The sequence below is a fragment of the Apteryx rowi genome, unplaced genomic scaffold, assembly GCF_003343035.1.
Source record: "Apteryx rowi isolate R43461 unplaced genomic scaffold, aptRow1 scaffold_589, whole genome shotgun sequence".
Taxonomy (NCBI): Eukaryota; Metazoa; Chordata; class Aves; order Apterygiformes; family Apterygidae; genus Apteryx; species Apteryx rowi.
Window position 1 is genome coordinate 209,980 of NW_020450859.1, and position 22,240 is coordinate 232,219.

Sequence of the window (22,240 nt, forward strand, 5' to 3'; positions counted from 1 at the left end):
CCCATAAGCCACTTCAAGTACAATACAAATTTTCTTTAYGTAACAGTTTTCCCAAACACATATTTTCTTGCCAATTTTGTCAACTGTCCTACCATATTAATCCTTTCACATTGACACATTGCTTATTGTGAACACTGATATCTCTCCAAAGCTGACATTAATTCTACTTTATGGATAACTAGCAGCCTCATTGTAAAATATATCTAAGCCTATGTTACTTCTATGAAGTAACAAAATTTAAAGTATCCTAAGGCTTCCAAAACTCTCTGATTCTTTGTGTAAGAGAACTAATTTGGTTGAAGGAAGGATGTGATTTGTCTGAAAAACATTTTTTTGGGGGTGGCTGACTTAAATATCCAAAGTAACATATATTCATTTTCTTGAGATACTTGGGTATCCCTTAGGACAATAAATGGATAAACTTTTTTTTTTTTTAATATTTCATCCAAGTTTCTGTGCCCTACATAGAAATTTCTAGATATTACTAAAATGACACAGTTATTCATTCTATTCCAAAACTATCATATTTTTATGTATTTATGTTGCAGAGAAAGTGGTAACAGCCTACATTCTCTTGTGAGATTTGCAGGAGCAACATTGTCTTTCCAACCTTCCTACGGGTGGGAGTTTTGCTAAAGATTTTGAATGAATTTGATAATAAATATCACAAGGATATTTTGAGATGTTATAGAGAAGGATCCTATGAGTGAACACCATTTAGATAAATATGATTTGAACAGACAGATGTACTCTTATTCTATTTCTTGGGGGAGGGAGGATTACGCTTATATTTACAGTTGGAGAAAAACAGAAACTTCGTAAGCTTCTGAGGGACTTAATTATCAAGAAATTTTTAATAGAAATGAATGTTTGTAAGTTTGGTAAGTTATTTAACTCCATTCTATAAAATTTTAACACGCAAATAGTTTAAAGTGAATTTATTAAACTTGTGTATTTTAATCAAACTCTTTTTGAGACTTGCCGTTGAAACATAATAGGCATATGGATATGTAGATCTGTGCCTTTCTAAAGAGAAGGAAAGCATAAAATAGGCAGCTCAGAGCTGAAGCTGTCAACACCCCGTCAAATATATCATTTATACCACATGCAAACAGAAGCACTAATATAAAGGCAGAAAAGGGCCCATATGTTTCAGTTTTTTTCTCCCCTATGTTTATTACCTATTTCACACCATGTTTTCAGGATGCTATGGCTGAAAGGATTATGATAGCAGGTGTGGAAAATTCTTAAGAAACAAACTAGCAAAAAGCCCCAGATATTACCTCCCTTTAAAAATTTTGCACAAAAAACATCAAAAACTGAATCCCATGCTCACACTTCAAAGCTGGCCCATAGGTCAAAGAGCAAACAAATGCAGCCAAACCGAATTCTACGTATCGTGCAGGAGCACAAAGTGAGAGTGCTGAGCAGCACAGAGGGGAAGGGGAGCCTCAGTGCCACTTCTACAATCGCCTCCACTATTATTTTATTCCCTCCCAGTTGCTGCACTGATGGTTTCTGAAGAAGCGAAAAGAAAGCCAGCTTCATAACAGCAACAAAAACAATTCTTAAAGCCATTTTTTCCCATTTTTTGCAGTCTCATCTGACATGTCATCTTCCCCTCTGCATACTGCCAGGTAAGAGCACACAAGCTAGGGGAGTGCAATTGGTGGCCCACTGCAGAGATCCACGCCTTGTGCACAACCTTTCTCTTCTTCCTGCCTGTCATCTGCTGCCAACAACACAAAATGCATTTATATGACAAGGTGCTACACAACTTCTCAGAAGACTAACATTACTTTGAAAAAAAAAAAAGGCATTGTAGTTTGTTAATGTAGGATCTTCATCACTATGCTTAACTGTGGACTGCTTCTTTTTCTCCAATACTATAAGACCAATTAGATAACACTTCTAGACATACCATGAATCCTTCCCAGTATCTAAAATGTTGATTTTGACAGGCTTTTTTTTCTGCCTTAATCCTTAAGCTCTTAATTCATGGGGTCACTGCACACTAATCTTCCACTAAAAGAGAGCCAAAGTTGTATTATTTTTTAAGGAGCATTTTCCATTCCTTCCAAAAATCAAAGTCCTTGAAAAAGTGTGTTGACTTTGCCTCAAAAAGGGGACTAGTGGGTGGAGTTTCCCGAATTTTGAACAATCTTCTGAAACTCTGAATGAAATGTATGCTTCTTTTCTTCAAAATGAGGTATCTTTACCTTCCTTTTTCAATAGTACACTCAAATATAGCTTTAAAGATGAATACAAAATAACCCTGCAAATTTCTCACAGCCAAATATTTGTATMTATTTACAACTCCTGAAGAAAAAACTCTTTCTGAAAAAAATCTCAGTCAACTATAAAGTCATACTATAAAGAAGAACTTATGTTCCCTCTCCATCTCAGTCTTTCACACTTGATGTTCCTTTCTTCTTCACTTTACATTCACCTATGGAATCTGCCTGCAGTTTGTTGTTGTTGCTCTTGTTGTTGTTTTTTAACATTAACAGAGAAGTGCTCTCCTCACTATCAGAGTACCACACTGAGGTCAACTAGTCCAACKCTAGTAGCAAAGTTTCTATTGATGTTGAAAACTCCTGAAGACTTAATCATATAATGTTTGTTCAAATTTTAATTTTACTAAAGGTTGCCTTTCCCCTGCTAAATTGGAAAAGTATATTTGTATTAAAAAGACCTTTGACATAAAAGCTTTCTACTTTCAACTGGCTTCAAGACAATAAAATGTTTGCTACAAATAATGGACTATCTAGTCAAGTTGAAAAATAGTAACTATTCCTTTCTGTGTAAATATAAAGGGTTTCCTTACAGCTAAAGGAGACTACAGAGCTTACAAGCAAAACTGGTGGATGGAGGTGAAAGTTCTGGTATTTTGAGAACTATGTGTTCTTTTTCCTGCCTCCCTCGCCAACAGTTTGCTCTAACAATTTAGAACCATGGAAGCATTATAGCACACAAGCTCAGTTATCAGTTCAATTACAAAGAAGGAAACAACTGTTTTACAGTTTCTAAGATAAATATTAAATGGATTGTCATGCAGTAACTCTACAGATCTTAAAGCATTCTTATGCCTTCATGCAACTGCTGTTAATAATGAATCAAGATGTGGCAGTATCAAGAGCAGGTTATAGCTATAAAAAATGTAAAGGAAGCTATGTATTTCTTATAATTTCCACAAAAAAATCCTACCAACAACAAACCCCCCAAAACGTTAATATAAGTAGTCAGAGCAGTTATATCAACAACAACAAAGAGCAAAAAAATGCATATTAAATGAAATAAATGGAAAAAAAATTGTATGTTCTGAAGCTTCCATTCTCTGTCAGTTCAGAAGTGAAAAATGGGAGCTCCTCCTTTTCTGCCTGGTGAGTAAGAGGAAGGGTGGTGATTTATTTGTGTCGGACAGRCTGTTCCACTCTAACGGGCTATTCCCGGCCCAGCTGTTTCATTGTTTTACTCATACGGCTTGTCAGGTATAAATCTGATTCATGGACAGTTAATTCAGCTGGAATCCAGCTGACCCCATTCCTTGATTAATTAGCATATTAAAAGTTAAGGAGAATATTCAGCTAACTCAGACTTCAAATTGTAAATTTTGCTGCATAGCAATAATAATCTAACACATTAGCTGACAGAAAAAGAAACTTGAAGAACAAGATGAAACTCCTTGCCAACATTTTGTCTATTGCTCTTCTGAAGAACAGATTAATGCATCATCCATTGCAGTACTAAAATCTGTACTTCAAAGACTGAGATTTAACTGAGAAATATTACTGGGCTAATTCTTTTGTGTTTGGGGACGGAAGCCTTGTCTGAAYGCCTCTCAGAAATACCTTGATTTCTGCGTGGTGCTTTCCTTATCTCACCTATTATATAGTTAAAAGGGCACTGTACACTGAATGTATGTCACCCAGTTTTTTGTTGTAACACTGAATAATACCAACTTTTTTTTTTCAACTTAACTGCCTTCCGTCGCCATATTTCATTCTAAAAGACTTTAGATCTTCATTATTCTTTACCTGCCTGAGAGTTCTTAGGTTTCCCTTAAAAGAGGTACTCAGTATAAGCTTACCTTATACTGTACTATTACAGGTAGATAAACTTAAGTGGTTTAAAGCACTACCAGTTTAGAAATATCAAATAGGTTACAGGATTACCTACCTTAAGAACATCTCCTTGGGCTAAGTGAAATGTTCTGGCCGAAATATTGATTCCTTTCCCTGCTTGTACCTGAATGCTATAAATACATTCATGGTTGTTTTCATAGTTAAGAGGATAATTGGGGGACAATAAGATTCCTTCATTATTTGTCGTGGAGGCACCACATTCAGCTGAAAGTAAAAGAAAATGTTAAGGTATATTTTAATAGAAAATGTAAATATTTTCAGTAATGGTGATAATGAGAATGTTAATGCAACCTAGTTCAACATGACTAACATTTATTCACATCTAAAGTCTAGTTCTAAAAATGTGTTCATGACAGTGATAGAAAGACTGCAAGCTAAATTCCTGCAATACTTATATTAAAGTATGCTAAACAATATGGAGAGCTATAATCATGTAAGTGTTCAGTTCTGTAGTCAGAATATTTTGAAGGATCTTTCTTGAGTTTTGTTTTGGAGGAAATATACTTTGTATTTAATAAAGCTTATTTCTCCAATGCAGAAATTCTTAAAGGCATGCTAATTAAAGGGAAGTAAGAATATTCCAGAATTTTTTATATGTATATATTTATTTATACGCATACACACATATATATACAGATATGCACATATGCACATCTTCAAACATATAAAAATGACAGAAGAGAATTTTTCTCTAATGTCAATGTACTAAAATAAATAGCATAGTGAATGGGGTAAATAAGAATAGAAAAGAAAGAGTTATTCTAACTTACCAAATAAATTTTAAAAAATCCATCTAATTAATAAACAAGTAGGAAAACAATTACTCCCAGGAAAAAAGAAAAAAAGGAATGAAATGTAATTATTTCAGAAAAGTAACCTCACAATTGAGGCCTTTGCTAATTAAGATTAATCAGACAGAAAATTTAAATATGAAAAATCCTATCGTGTTTTGGAGTATTTACATAATTTTAATTAAGACATTTTTGGCATTAAGGTACCAGCTAAATTAAATTAACACTAACAAGATATTAGAATTCTTTCCGCCTCTTTTTCCTTAGTCCTGATACGAGGTCATTATGTGCAAAGACAATAGCACTTTCTCACTTTTTAATGGATTTAGATTCATTTTAAACTTAACTTTAACACTAAACTTCCTGGGTTTATGTTTGTTTCCAGGCTCGCTGCAATATTTCTGCCATGCATTTTAGCCAATATGATTAGACTGCACAAAATAAGAAATTCTATTGTGTAAAACTATGTGACATTTTAATGGATTGAAAAGACATTTAAACAATTTGGTATCTGTTTTAAGACCTCTAACTGTTAGCATCATTATAATTCCGTCACCAGACTTATTGTTTGAAATCTTAGAAATGCAGGATATTAAAATGTTTTGTATGTTAAATAACTAACCATAATTGATTAACTGTTCTTTCTATAAGCAGCTAAAAGCAACATTGTACAGAAAGCCAAATCAGGYATAGATCAGACACAGGTGCAGAAGAAACGCATGATGTCTATGTTTAATTCAATAGGGAAGCYTAATAAATACCCAAATAATTCAGAAGTCATCATGCTGTCTTAGAATATTTGGATAAACATAGTCTAAGTAGAAGCAGGGAACCTTCTAGTCTACATGATTATGTGTATCCTTTTATCTCACTCTTAAATAAGTGGGTATTTGCAACTCTGGGGATGCATAGGTCAGTTTGAACTACAGCACGTAAGAGTAAGATAACTGTAATTTAAAGTTTGAAGGATATCCTCTTCCATTCCACAGAGACAGAAAAGTCAAAAGAGGAAAGCTATTTATTGCATTAAATATTACATTAAATAGATCAAACACTAACTGTTCAGCCATTTAACTAATATTTGAGAGCCACGCTATGTTTTCTGTTACAAATAACGAAATTGTTCATGTCAGATAAAATTTATACATCTGATTGTACTTTTCTTAATATTGAGGTAGACTAAAAGCTTTAAGATGCTTGGAACACAGTATGTATGACCTCAACCCTCACTGTTTCCTGCAAGAAAGCAAGTTTAGTAAAAGTAGTTTTGGAAACTGTAATATAAAAGATAAACGTGTCCCATAGCATTTAGTTAAATCATTACAGTTCCAAAGCAGTGTACACTGCAGCCTATAAAAGTAGTTTTTATAGTGAACTTTCTCAGAAAATCAACAGTGTAAACTATGACTTAAAAAACAATATAATTCTGAATAAGTGCAGTATCAAAAAGGGAAGATATGCAATCAATATTTTAAGACTTGCCAAACTATACCATAGACAATTCTATCTCTCAGATTCCACTTTGATTTCTAAACCTTAACAGACAGTTATTTCCATTAAAATACATATGCAACTTCAAATAATCTATGTTTACCTTGTATTCATTGATGTTAGTACTATAGCATAAAACAAAACAGAGCATAATATCTGTATGTCTGGTTAAGTGCCGAGTCAGGGGAAAAAACATTAACTGAGTTCTTAAGCTTAAAATAAATACAAATAATAAATGGAGTTTGTTTAAAGTGTTTGGAAAATCTTAAAAGACATTACAGAGAGAAAGACAGAAAAAGAGACAGAAGGAAGAGATAAACGGATAAAATGAAGGAAAAATAGATAAATAATGAAAGACAAGAGAAAAGAGAAAGGGATAGGACACTATCCCTATCACTATTTCAGAAATAAAGGAAAAATGACAGAGGAACAGAAAGGTTAAGACTGTCCTTTAAAAAAACAACTAGAGCTATATCTATTACCAAACATTTCTGCACTGTCTTAATGTTTCATTTTAGTAAAATTCCTTATTCAGTAGAAAGAAAATCCATGTTCTTTTAGTGACAAAGGTAAATGTACATATATTTATTTTAGCTGAAACTAAGAATCTACCCTACATATCTTCCTTGTAGGGAAAAAAAAAGGTAAAAATATTCCTCTGTGAGAGAGTGACTGTACTAAGGTCAACAACAGAAAACACCCAGCTATGTTTTGACAAGGACTTTAATTGAGCATATAGAGTAAAATGATATAGCTGAAATAAATCATTATTTCTGAACTTCACCAGAAATGTAAAATTGTTTCAGTGTTAAAAATGAAAATAAACAAAAACTCAAAAAAATAATGACAGGAAAATACTGATGTAACAAGCTATTAACTGTTATAAGAAATAACTATTATGCTTTCTTTTGTTATGAATATGTGTTTGTGGCAAATTTTCATAATAGAACAGATGAGTTTATGATTTATTTGTGTATTTAAATTCTGTAATTGTGTAAATGCTATTGTTACTGTAACCGAGGAATGAAATGCATCTGTTTGGGTAATTCAATCACTTGAAAACAATTCTTCAATGAATGGGATTTTTTCATATGTGCTCTATTAGGAGGATTTTGCAAGGTTTCTCACAATTCAGTTGATGAAATGCTAACCACAAATAACTATCGGATGGCAAAATGAGATGTGCAGCTACAGRTAAACATTTGGTCAGTCTTTTCTTCAAGACAAACTGTTGGAATCAAAAGATAAGAACTACAAATAGCAGTTCCATATTGTGAAAAGATGTTGTATCTCTTGGTTAGGAGACTAAACACATTACAGAAGCTTCTATGGGAAGTAAATGGAAGCATTCGTAAACGGATTTCATCTTTAAGCAGCAGTGGTAGCAGACTGAAAATCAACAGCTACTTCAGAAAGCGTATCTAAATTCAGCAGTCAACAAATTGTTTCTCATAAATCTCTTAGAAGCGCGACCACTTCAGCAGATGGAAGAGGCAAGCAAGATAATAGGAGTCTTATCAAAATAAGACAACAAAACGGAGAATAACAAGACAATTCTGAAACAATTAAATTGTGACTGAAGCATTCTTTCCTTGAACACCTCAAGTTATGAGGTCGCCAACCGATTTCCAGGTGATTTGCTGCTCTGACAGGGGTGAGTTACACAGCAGTTTTTCAGGGAATGCTATGCTGATGAAGAAAATGAAAAGAACATTGCTCTTCTTACATTAGCATAAGGGCAACAACAGAGAGTATTTTTTACTTTTATTTTATACTGTTCCAGAAGACCAGATTTCCTTTCATAGAGCAAAATGACTATCATTTGTGGTTAAATGTGGGTGTCTGCAGTATATGCAGAGTTGATCTGCACAATACCTGAGCCTCCTTTAGCGACCGCTAGACAGCTCATCATCACATTCAGTACAATTTAGGTCACACTTCTCTTCATAAAGTAATGTCTTGCACCCTAGGCTTCCCTGATCAGACTGACTAGTCTCCACTGACTACAAAGAGGAGCCCGGACAGCTAGTGCAAAAGCACACTGCTGGCAACTAAAGTTAACAGGCATGGATTCTGCTCTTGATGGCAAAAATCAGGGCAAGGCAAAGAAGGAAATCCAGCTAAGAGGAATGATATTCATTCCAATTTGTGACCACTATGCGAACAGTGGCACAGCAATTCCTTTAGATTATCTCAATATGAGAACATAAGGCCTGCAACAAGTTGTAAGAGAAGAGCTTTATGTCGGTGTATTAAATTCACTTTCAGTATATTTTGCACATATTCTTACGGCTGTTACCTGCACTTCTACAGTACTGTTTATACTGGACCTTTGTACTGAAAGACACTGTTGTCATATTTGATAAGTTATTGTTTTTCAAGAACTGAACATAATTTTGCAACAAGTTGATGTTTCTACTAAAACACTTCCCCCCCCCAAAAAAAGGAATTGTTAGAAGCAATGATTTACATTCTTACTATTATTTTTCATAACTAATAGATCCAGATCACGTGAATGGGGAGGAGTCCCCTATACCTTAATCAATATGTCCCTGCAAAGGAACCAGTCAAAGAAGGATAGGGAAATAGCAGGGTAGGTGAACTTCTGTGCTAGTATTTGCAAGGTAATGTGTACTAAAGAATACATATTCTCCAGTGGGAGAATCTAAGCAGTCAGTGTGCATTATTTGGCTTTAAACTAACTAAAACATGCTCATTACAAAAAACAAATAACTCAAGATGTCACTGTTGGGACTGTCATTGTTGAAAAACTCCACTCCATGGACAGGAACAGTTAAAACATTACACAAAATACTAGAATATATAATAAATTTTAACTGATAACATTTCATTATCATACTAGCATTAGCATTCGTATAGCATTATCATACTATAATGCTAACAAATGGTATGCCCTCAAAGGCTATATTTTGCTTGTTTTGGGACATCCTATCCTTGAAGAAAACAACAGAAATAGAAGATATTCCAAGATGACATGAGATGTATTTAAAGCAATAAACTTACTTCTGATTAACAAGAGAAAGATTAGTAATAATTTGTTCTGAGAGGAAGCAAAGAAACATATATGAGTAAGTATTGCAAAACTTAAAATGAGCATTCATGTTGCTAAAATATTCCCTATCTTAAAAGAAAACTCAGTTAAAACTAACAAAAGCAAACCTTTTTAACCCCAAAACATTAGAAAGAACCCTTTGCCTTAGGTACTGTGTATGCACAGAAATGGGTAAAGCTGTGCAGCAAGACTCTAGTTGGCAATACAGTATGGGAAGCACAGAGGATCTCACTAATGGATCTCCAACTACAGGGCCTTGCAATTACTGCAGATGTACCTGTTGTACAACCTTCGCTTCACTGGTTATATAATTGTGCTTCAGTTAAACACTGAATTCCTTTTTTCTTGCACACAAAATAATCTTTCAGACATTTCTATTTTTCACTCCCCAGGGAGCCCCTGCAAAGGCTTGAGCTTTGTACAGAAGCTACACAGGCAAACAGCATGAAAGCTACCACTTAATCAAAAGTCTTCTTTACTTGCCAAGACCCAGACAGAATATACCTGAAAACGATGCAAGAAACATGCTATACATGTAGGGATTTGCCTGCAGTTTGCTTGTCTGTTTTTCATAAATGTAAGATACAGTTCCTTCGAAGTGTGTACATTGGAGACGCTGAATCTTAGCTGCTGCCATTAAGACATATTCAGAAAAATGGACAGCAAATGTTAAAATAAGAAACATAACTAAAAGTAGCATATGAACAAAAGGAAAAAGATTTTAAACTCAGTGTCTTCCAGCAGACTAGAGGAGTTTTGTACAGTCCTGAGAAAGGCAAAGGAAAAGGGCCTCTACAGTTGGGAAGCAATGAAGAGACTTGGTTATTTTCTTTATGAAGACCTAGAAGCAACTGTGGGTTACAAGTTTTGACAAGACAGTTACAATAAAAGGTAAGGTAATCTGGCGCTCAGGCAGTCTTATAGAAAAAGAAGAGGGGAGACGGGAAGGGAAGAAAAAAGAAGAGGGGAGGAAAGAAAGAAGAAGGAGGGAGGAAAGAAAAAAGAAAAGCAGAGGAGAAGGGAGGGACAGAGAGGAGAGGAGAGAGGAAAGGGGAGTAGCCCAATAAAGAAACAGCTTTTACATCTGCGCTTTACATAAATTAAAGTGCATACTTCATCAGTCTTTCCCAGCATAGGGCAATATTCTATTTTATGAATAGATTCATCCATGTTATTGATAGATGAAGGTCCTATACCATTCCGATAGTAATTCATTACAGTAAAAATACATGGAACTAAATAAAGCAGCCTCAAAAACATAGTCAAGTGTAAAATTTCCTGCTTCTACTTTTCTTTTTCTTTCTCACTGCTTTCTCCATGATAGTAAGTGTTTTAAACAAAAGCAGAGGTAAATTTAACGGCATCATTAAATTGAATGAAAATATTTTCTTTATTCACCTTTTCCACTTCAAGTAAGATTACTTTTCTAAGCCTTTTATAAATTCACAGTTTTAAAGATTTCATGTTGAAAAGTCAGTTAACAAGTCCTTCATTTACAGCAAGCAGGTAGCAGCCACTATGAGAACGGTTCCATGTCAGGTTATATTCTAAGGTGCTGCTGCTAGAGTTGCTTCTTTCCTTTAACCCTGATGGTCCTAAACCCTTCRTTACACCTGGAATTGGTATTTATCTTACCCTGGTATGAATTCAGGAAGCTGAACAAACAGAAAAGCATCATTTCTGTAGGGTTCAGTTTTTGCCTCATACTGACTTACTGACGATGGAATAAAGGATTTGCTATAAAGTGTGCAGCCGGTGCTCATCTTAGGGGATGAAAGGACGCTGGAGAACAGAATAAAATCTCTTAATATTCTTAACAAATTGGAGAATAAGCAAGAAGCAAATTCAATAAAAAGAAAAGCAAAGTTTTATGATTAGACAGGAGTAATCAGCTGTACAAGAAGATGTAGAATTACAGATCAAAATTTTGGATAACTCAGAAGCTTGCTTTTTTCACAGCAGCATGAGATCAAGATATTTAAATGTGAGTACTGCGTATAACATGCCTCTTCCTTCTGATAATGATAAGGCTTAAAATCACATTACTGTGTTGAGGATTTGGAAATTCATTTCAAGGGATAGGTAGGCAAATAACTATAGACTTTTTCAGAGGCAAGAAGGATGACAAATCTGGAAATGTGATTTTTTTAGAAAAGACTGCAGATTGTTATCTCTTGATATGAAAGAAGACTTGAGTCTTGAATATAAAGAAAAWGCTAAAGAGAGAAGCGGAATAACTTATAAAATTAAATAAACTTGCTTTCAACATTGACCCATTCACCAAGAATAAAACCTTCCTTTTTTCCATTTTTAGTTATTTGCTTAAAAAAACATCTTTCACAGCATAAAGTATTTGATATTACTTCTTCCTAATCAGGGCAATGCATATTTAAATAAATATAAATGTACTTAGAACTGTATTCTACTGTGATCAAGTTCTCAATTATTGTTAGTTTTCTTAAAATATTATTCATTATATGTCTCTAGTTGTATTTAAAAGGAAATTGGAATTTCATTCAGATACCAAAAAACAGCCARCAAAACAAAACAAAACAAAATGACAACAATATGTCAACATGGTTTGTTAGTTAATTAAATCTACTATACATATGCTGAAAACATAAGCGATGTAATTCATCTCAGTGATTAAGACATCTACCCCAAAATGAGCTGAATCATATACTGAACTTCTTTAATTTTATTGGCCAGATAGCCATTTACTAAAAAGGTAGCCTTAGGTTATTAGAAATTATGTACAGATACACAAATGATATAGCTACATGTATTCGTATGGATCCCATTCAATACAAAGTGAATTTACCAGCATGTGGTTTGTTCTTCAAAATTATCACATGTAGTTAGTGAATGTGATCATTAGTAATCACCATGCTCCATGCTCATCAGGATTTATGACTAGTAGTTTTAATTCAGTCACAGTTTTTCATCTTTGAAGAAAATAGTCATTTAACAGAACCAGTTAAATAGACAGAAATATGGAAAAATATTTCTGCATTTTTAGAAAAGAGTAGTGTTAAAAACCTGGTGCTGCACGCCATCAAGCCCTGTGGGATTTAGAGAATTCTATCATTTGAACAGTTCGGCTTTAAAAATTCAGTAGTAAATACCTACTACTAGAACATTACTTTTTAATTTATTTTAACGAACTACAATAAAGTTCAGTCTTGATTTCAAATTCAGTTTTGAATAGGTATCTTTAGATATTAAAAGAATTATAATAATAATTAAAATGTTCCACTTATTTCTCTGACATCCGAATAAGCAGATAAAAGATAACTTCACTTCTCTGGCAGGTTGATATGTGGCTTTATTTCCACTAATTATCTTTTATTATGATTGGTACTGTTTTGGGATTCAGCACATTGGCCTTCCGTGTTTCCAGAAAGGGATGTTTGATAACGGCTCTGGCAAGATCTTTGAACATTCTTGTTATCCACCTACAYTTTCAATTGCTTTTTAAATTTCTTTATACTGTTGAACATAAATATTTCCACAGTTTAATAATAATTGAAGGGAAATGTATTGATTTCTATCAGTTTTGCATTTTTTAATTTTCAGATGAATGGCTCTTTTTCCTACATTAAAGAAAGAGAGAATGGAAGCTCTTGAGCTAGTTTCTTAATGCCGTTTATTATAGCAAACAGACACTTCTCCATCTCTCTTTTCTTATTAAAATGCGTCCAAGCTAATAATCTTTCTTCCTGCTGTTCTCTGATCTCTTACTAGTTCTGCAGCATTTTTATGGAGATGTATTTGGAAATATTTCTAATGACACTATTTATTACAAGGAGTCTGTGTCCCAAGTCTTCTACACAACATGCAATATCATTTCTATTTTGACCCCTGGATGTCAATGAATTGTTCTCAGTTTCTCTTAAGTCAGCTTCTTAGGTTGATCACACTGATTTAGGATTCGTAAGATGTATGACTACCTTGGGCCTTTTTTCCCCCCTCACTGCATTTAGCAACCTCACATTTATTTACCACTGACTTTATCTGTCCATTTATTATTATGTCTCTCAGGTTCTTCAAAGTTTTCTTCTGATTGTAACTATTCTGATCAACTTTCTGTTATCTGTTCATGTTGTTACCATGGAGTTCACCTCACATCAGTAATAACTGCAGTAAGCAATATAAAATATAATATACAATTCTGATGATCAATCTTTATCAAGTATTCTCTTTGATTCCTAACAAACTTTTCATTCTTACAAAAAATTTTTTCATCCCATGACRTGACAAATTAATAGAATCTTATGTGAAAGCTTATTAAGATTTATTGAAAAAAAAAGTTAGATTCTTCTTTATCAATTACTTCTCTGTTATTTTCATACAATTTAAACAATTATTTCTCTTTACAGGACCTAGAGCACTGGTGAAAGCTGGCAGGAAATTCTGACTCATAAAGACGACTGTTTTAACTGACAAACTAACCATTTTCCCTGTCGGCCCAAGAAAAAAGAGGTGAGCAACAATAGTTAGAAAATGTTCCAACTGTGTACACACAATGCTCTCCTAATATACACAGAGGATCACAATCTATTTTTTTCCTCGGGGTGCAAAGGAAATAAAGTCATACTGGGAATAAGTCAGAGAGAAATAATACAAACTCAGAATTTCAAAATGTTGGTAGCTTGGATCTTTAGTTGCTCATTACTGTAGGGATGGCATAATGTGAAAATATGCTTAAAAGCTAGTTTCAGAAATACAGAAGGTACAGCTTGTTTTTGTTTGCATTTGAAGGTGTTATGGACATACAATAATTACTAATTCTTAAGTATTCCCACTCTCCTGGAAATCCAGTGCAGGTATGCATCCCTAGCAGTACCAGAAACATATTCAGAAGCACTTTCCAACCAGGYTGAGCAGAGCTATCTCACAACTGGCAAATGGGCTTTCTGTTGCTGCCCTTTTTCTTTTGACTCATTTTGTGGCACCAGAAATTCAGCAGAACTCAACAGAAAACCATCCTGTGWTGCCCCATTRAGGGTCTGAGCTACACTGACGTGGCTAGATCCCAGACTAGATACATTGCCATAGCCGCATTTTTGTTTGTTTATTTTTTGTCTGTAATTTAAAGGTTACAACACATGTAAGGTCATCTTTTCATTAAGGCCAACTCAAAAACTGCTGAGTATCTGAAAGACTTATTTTGAGAATTCTGAAACTGAATTTCATACGCATATACAGTATTTTTCATGTTACTAATTCCGTCAGCAAGAGGCAGATCTCTTCACTAAACTTCTGATAAAATCTGTTAATTTATTTTATAATGAAACTTAATTAGCTATGAATCTTGTCCAATTCTCCGAGAAAGAAAATAACAGATACAGCAATATGTATCACCAAAGTAGAGACTGTACACATAAATATATAAACATGTATCACCACAATGAGGATTATTTTACTTATTTAGGTGGTAAATTCCAAGCAATCTAAGAGAGTTAAGTACCCAAATCACACTGAATTTTAAGCATCAGAAACATACAAAATCTAGTGTGAAATACTGTTGGCTACAAATCTGTTTCTGAATAGCATATAAAGTTCATAATGCAAGGAATTTTGTAACTGCACAAAAATGGTTGTGGGAGGTTCATATGCCACGATCATCTAAAAACAGCCGAGGATCAAAATAGAGGCCGCAAGGATAGCTGGGGAACTCAGAGCAAATACTGTTTCCTTCCACCACAGCTTTSCTCTTGGCTATAATAGAAAAGTGATTCCTTAGAGAGCAAAGGACTCATACGCTTTAAGCAACTACCTCACAGGAAGATAAAAGAGAATCAGTACAAGCAGAGAGGATTTGGAAACTTTGACCCGTGGAAGTTACCTGCCCAAATTTCCAGGCATTAAGAGGTATCCCATGAAACACGCCAAAGCAGCAATTTGTGCAATACGGGTTTACTTAACTGACTTAATGGTGCATGTTAAATATGTGTGACACCAATGAGTGCAGGAATATAGGAGCGGAGTTAAAGAAGCATTGACAGAGTTTCTGTTGTGAGGAGAGACTATGTAAAAGACTGAGTCCTGTTGAGGACCTGAATCTTTAGCAAGATGAGCTTCAACAGGAGCTATCGATTCATCTGTGGGGAAAAGAACTAGAGTGGGAAGGCTACACAGATCCTAACGGGGAAACCGAGGAAGAGCCCTGAGGCTCCGATTGCAAGGTACAGCACGGAAACTAGCGCTTCCTAGTGCCTTAACGCGCCTGGGTGGATTGGCCAAACAGCCTGGCCTCGGAGCGGGAGGCCTGCCCAGAGAGGGGCACTGAGAACAACCTGCATCCCACGAACACGATCGAAAGAGGAATAGAGAACAGCATCCAAGAAGAATAGAGTGCAGATAAAATTTTAGTATGGTTATCATATCAAAGGCATGTAAAATGCACAAAGGGTATATCTGCAGGCAAAGACAAAACAGGAGGTGAGACAAGAAGCTATCTTCTACAAATGCTAAATATATTCAAGTATGCAAAACACAAAAAGAACGGCAAAAACATCAGAATGAAGTTCTGTACCATCAAATTATCACAGCAGATAACCAATAATTTGAAAGAGTGAAACAGCACATAGAATATTACAGTTCAAGCACAGAGAAGAAAAATCCAAGGTTTCGAAAAGTAGATTACATGCCTAGCTTTGCAACTAACAACTTCGTACTGTTTTGTGACATTTGGGAACATTGCTTTATGCATGTATAAGCCACTGCTAACAATCTGCAATTGTGATTTTTTTTTGTCCAAATTAGAACAAATTATATAAATAACATTATTACTGCTAACAGAAATAGTTCTATACCCATTTCCTATAATTCAGACCTTTTCCCCTTTCTCCTAAGAATTGCTATAATACATCATAAGTTATGACATATTTCTCTCTCATACATAACATTCATCCTCACAAGCTCTGATATGAAAATCTAACAAAAATAAAAACATGTCATCTTGAAAAAAATCACATAGTATATTTATATAATAAAGAGCATTACAATTCTTTCTGAAATAAGGAAAGTAGCATTGATTTTTAATTAAAAAAAATGAAGGGTTCAAAGGATGTTGACGTTCTAAGAGAATGTGGAAAACTGGACACCGGAGTAGTTTTGGATGAAAGCAAAATCAAAGGCCCTTGAGTATTGCTAATTACAGGAACTGACGTCGTCATGTACAACCAATAAATCTACTAAATTGATTTAGTCCTTTCCTGTTTAAGGAATGTTCATAAGCTATTAATGATTCCATTCATTTTTTTCAAAATTTTGAATTTAGTCAAGGACAGGATAGTTAATAGTCCAAGACATACTGTAAAGTCCATCTGTGGCCATTCAGACTACATCAGAATACCACCAGAACAATTAATTCTGACTGGTCCTAACCTCCTTGTTTCTCAAAAGCATGTGAACTAGGGACTAGTCATAGATAGCGCAGATTTGTCAGACACCCTATTAATTTCCATACTCTTTCTGAAGGCTCCAAACACTATCTCCCATCACATGTCTAGAACTGTCGCCATCATTAAGGATTTCTTATCGCGTGAATAGAAGCACTTTTATCATATGCTAATGAAACACTTGGCTTTAGTGACATTACCTGTGTATACTCTGCTAAATGCATCTGCTCCTGGAAGAGATCCCTGTCTCCCAGGCTACAGCAACAATATGCAGAATGCTGAATCCAGTACAAGTGGTCAATGGTAAGGGAATTTCTGCTTTCCAGTTTTGTTTGAATTTCATTTATCATGGCATAAAAATTAAGCACAAAATTGACAAAGGATGAACATTTGTGGGGAAAAAAGGATTCATGAAGTCATTCTGGGGAGACTATCTTCCATTTTCAAAGATTAGGAGAAAATACATGGATATGCAATTTCCTCCCAAACACATAAAGCAAAGCTTTACTGGAATATAACTCACTCCTTGTGTTCCAGCCTCCCTTTTTTTCCCCAAGCACACAAATGCAAACATTATTTTCTATGTCATGAAAACTAAATAGCATTTAGTTACTAAATAGTAATAATACTAATACTAAATACTAATACTAAATAGTATTTTCATTTATGTTTCTGATCAAGTTCTTTACTGCTAATTTACAAATCCATTTTCAGATACACATACATTTCTAGGAATTTATTACTAAAATTTTGCCTGTCTTCACATCTGTACATGCATTCATTATTACGCTTAAGGTTAAAAAAATCATTATCCTCTTTACAAAAATAACTTTATTTCATGTGCCACACTGACTCAACTTCTAAACTAGCTCTTCCGTACATGCAAACATACATGTTGCTTACACACATGTCAAGTTCAGAACTTTTACTATAAAGGTAAATATAAGAATATTTGCCACATGAAAATTATGATACACTAATTAATACTGGGTAAGAGCAAGTAATTAGTCAATTAATAGTTATTATACAATCAGATTTTGAAAAAAAATGTTTTTCTATGATGCAATTTAGCATGAAAAAAGAAAAAAGATTTCAAGCACACATTGATACAGATATTTTTACATATAAACTTTTCCATGCAACATATGTTTTTATAAAAGTAAAAAATTACAGAGTTTTGCTGTTGATTTCAGTGGGTCCAAAATTTTACACTGAATACTGAGGATTTATTTTTCATCTTAAAGCTAGACACTTAAATAAGTATCCTACTTTTTAGAAATTTTATACTTTTTGTTAATAGTTCTCAATAGAACTGATAATCAAGACCTGTAGGGAGAGATCCATTTTGGACAACATTAGCCATTGAAAGTTGAGTTTCTCATCAAAGCTAGATACATCGGCTACCTTTAAAGTCAGTGGAGAGCGTCAGTAATCTGCAGAGCACCCTCTCACTTATCTTAGCTATTGCTTTAAAACCAGATGTGCTGCTTTCTGAGGATGTCCATTTCTCTCCTCTAACTACACAGGAAGGCCAGGTTAACTGCACTCCTATATATAGACCTATTTTTATGAAATAATTCTGGCCTAAATGCTCTAACTACATTTATACATTTCCATAATAGAGGTAGTACCCGGAAACTTGCATCAACAAATAGGAGTCCATTATTAGGCATCTGGGCTGGTAAATGCTGACCTTAGTTTATATCCAGGTTTCTACACCAAAGTTTATATCCAGGTTTCTATCCACCAAAATAAGAGCAAGCATCATGTCCTCAATTTTAAAAGTATCAAGGTACAGACTGTGAAGTCTACTAATAGCTCTTATAATAATTATATTAAGAAAAAATAAAGAAATCTGACTGAAGAGATATGGAGAATGTGAAAGTACATTGAAAATTAAGAGGTGTTTACCATGCTTTTCCATGCTGTATATCTGCAACTCCATGGACAATGACTACACATACAAGCAAATGAAAGCAGCTGACCACGTACCCACACACCTTGGCAGAGGTGCACTCCATACTCGTCGGCCACCACCAAGACAAATAATCTCTGAAGCTCCTTCTAAACGATATCCAGATGAGCAGGAAAATGTCAGAATGTCTCCCACTCCAAAATTAAATCCTATTCTGTTACCAAACTGTGGAATCCCAGGATCTTCACAAGGCTCAAGATTATACTCTAAAAAAAAGAGAACAATTCAGTTTGTGTGAGAATTACATGTGTTTTCTATCAAGCATATTTGTAATCTTGAAGTCCACTATTTTCCATATATTTCCACCTGACCATCAATACAGATTTTATATTTGAAAACAAAATGAATGCATGAATGCTAAACTGGCAATTATACTGCATTCAAAAGTAAGACTAATGAATACATTCTTAATGTTTTTAAGATACATAACACAACACGATTTATCGCTCTTACATGAGCCATAAATGTCGCAGGTACATAAAACAAATTAAAATAATGGTACAGCAGAAAAGCCCGACTAATTTACTCCTGGGCTCATCTGGAATTTCACTAACTGAAATTGGACTAGCTTTGTTTTCCTCCCTGACTTGATTATATTGCTTACAGTTTACTGCTGTTTTATTTATTGTGTTGCAGAAACATCTCCATAGAGGCACAGAGGTCTTTCAATTGGTTTGAAATTTTTGTGCTTTGGAAACAACTTACATAATTTTATGATTTGGTATATGTATTTATCAAAATCACTTCAGTTTTAAACCTTTTTTTTTCCATAAAATACTGAATAATTCTTTTTCCAGGTATTCCAAGTACTTCCTTACCAGAGAAAGAAATGTTAAATCCTTCATATGATATTGAGAAATCTGAAATAAAGCGCAACTGAGCCCTGAAATTTCCATAGAGACCAGCATTGATTGGTGAAGGAAGTTCTGAGCCAGTCAGACGTGCTAATGGCTGTGTGAAACTGCCATTCTCCGTTATTAGTAGGTAGTCATGATGATCCTCCAGATGAAAGGTATAAAAGGTAAACTGCACCCCTGTTAGAAAAAGTAGAATTAGACTTACATATCACACCATTTACATAAATGTAATTATGTCACTGATTAAATTCRTGCATTTCATTATGAATGGTGGTTCAGAAAATTAAGGTAGTCTATATTTAAGTCCAATATTTCTAAAAATTATYTTTTTTATTTAATCTTCTCAAAATATCTTTGCCACAGGTCTTTCAGTTTTGATGATACCTTTCGCTTTTGTCTTGTTGCTGAAAAAATATGGACATTTGGTGTAGAGAATTCTGAGATATATGCTTGTGTTTTGATGTAATACCAAATGATGCACTGCATTTTATTCAAAACTGCAAATTGTTTTACACAGAATGAGAAAGGCAAATTTTACCCCCTACAGTGACCAGTATCCTTGTACAGTGCCAGTGACTGAATCCTGAAAGGAAGGCTAGGAAATCATATACTCATGACACACAGAAAAGCAACACTCCTTCCCCCCAAAAGGGAGGTCTCTTAGTAAGATGGTGCATATGTCAACAATATGCTTTTTTACCATACATMACACATCCTGAAAAGAAGGTATCCTGCAGCACAATAACAATAAATAGGACTTAAAGGTCAAAACAGAAAATTAACTCAAAATACTTTTTCTGCAGTTCTGTAACTGGGAGTCCGATCATGATCTTCAGGTGCAAAGGACAGAAAATTCAAGTAAAAGAGAAAGTAGAAGATATTAGCTAGCCTAAATTACTCCTGAGACCTCCACTGGGAAAGCATACCCAGTTGCAGAAAACTTCTTAAACAATGATTCAGGTTCTATAAAATCTACCTAATAATGCAATACTTCAGAAGATCAATGTACATGGTATATACAAGATTAATGTGGTGTAAGAAGATTAATGACCTCCAGGTACTCTCATGGGCAAAAAATTTTTAATAGAAGACATACATTTAATCTCATAGGAAAAGCAAACAAATATTCCTCTCCCCCCCMAAAAAAAGTCTCCTAACAAAGGCCAGAAGTCAAATTTCTGATCGCTAGACCACCAGCAACCTTGCAGAGGTTCAGCCACAGCTTAGCAACTGATAAGAAGAAGGGCAACAGGATTATCTTGGGTCTCATGGAAACTTACTGCGGGGTATTTGAGAGGCCTTGCAAGATTGTGTAGATCTGCATATGGAATTTTTTAATGGCATTGTGAGACTGTGCAAAACTTTTTTATGGGATGTTTAGGGCCAAATGCAGGGAAAAGGAGGGATCAAGGTGGATCAGGGAGGAACAAGTGTGGGAAATTGGAGAGGAGGGGGGATAAAAAGGGCTGGTCACATGCAAGCAGGAGCTGTCAGTGTGCTTCTCTGATGGAGCCGCAGTCTGTCCTGCCTTCTTATCACACTCTGTTCCTGGCTCTTTTCTGTGTGAGGGAGCTCTCTGCTCAGGGCGTGAGTATACGTGTGACCACCACTGAACTTCACTCTAGACTAGCCAGTGAGCAGGACAAGGGCAGGGGACCAGAGACCAGACTAAGGGCTGTGGTCATAGGGGCCAGCAACTGGAGGGACTGGGATCTGGGAGCCAGCTGCTGGAGAGACCAGGGCTGGACTCTGSAGGGTTGTGTGTGTGTGTGTGTGTGTGTGTAGTCACTACACTTGTAAACTCTTATCCTGATCAGCCCAACACAAGAAACAGGATTGGGCCGTGCGTGTTGGTCATGCTTGGGTGAGTGCTGTTGGTGCTCATGAGGGTGCCAAGAAAGGCCCAGCCCAGCCATGCTGGTGTGTGTGCATGTTTGTGKTGTGTGAAGTGTGCACTGGCATCTTCGAAAAACATGGGCAGCCTTGCTGTTGGCTGGACATAGTCTGCTGGATTTGACTTTGCCTTACAGAGACTAGGGAGCTGTTCAACCTTCTGAAATAGATATCTCCTCCTCTTATAGCCCCCACTCCTGAGCTTGCAGACCAGCTAAACATGACCTTCTTCAGAAGCTGAAGCACTGATACAGAAATTACTGGATTGGGTTGTGTTTTATGCAGAGGATAAAACCAAATAACCACAAAAATCTGTTTTGGATTTGAAAAATTATTAATCTAATAATTATATGAGGAATGCCGTTCATCTGTTTTGAGCATCCCATTTATTCCCCTAAACTGTGTGAAAGGGGGACAGGCCACTTGGGAGGAATATAGGAATGTTGTCAGAGTATGCAGGGATGCGACGAGGAAGGCTAAGGCCCGTTTGGAATTAAATATGGCTAGAGATGTCAAGGACAACAAGAAGGGCTTCTTCAAATACATCAGTAGCAAGAGGAAGACTAGGGAAAATGTGGGCCCTTTGCTGAATGGGGTGGGTGCCCTGGT

The 22,240-nt window shown here is 35.2% G+C and overlaps 1 protein-coding gene across 1 annotated transcript in view; it reads right to left on the bottom strand.

The window, feature by feature from the left end:
* The window catches only part of LOC112974075 (CUB and sushi domain-containing protein 3), a gene marked incomplete at its 3' end in the record, with an annotated part of 516,764 nt that overhangs the window by 209,340 nt on the left and 285,184 nt on the right, over window positions 1-22,240 (bottom strand). Inside the window, exons 19-21 of the mRNA XM_026082659.1 lie at window positions 19,700-19,915; window positions 18,899-19,087; window positions 4,180-4,349 (exon numbers count right to left, since the gene is read on the bottom strand). Coding sequence (XP_025938444.1) covers window positions 4,180-4,349; window positions 18,899-19,087; window positions 19,700-19,915 — 575 coding nt within the window. The remainder of the gene's footprint in view (window positions 1-4,179; window positions 4,350-18,898; window positions 19,088-19,699; window positions 19,916-22,240) is intronic.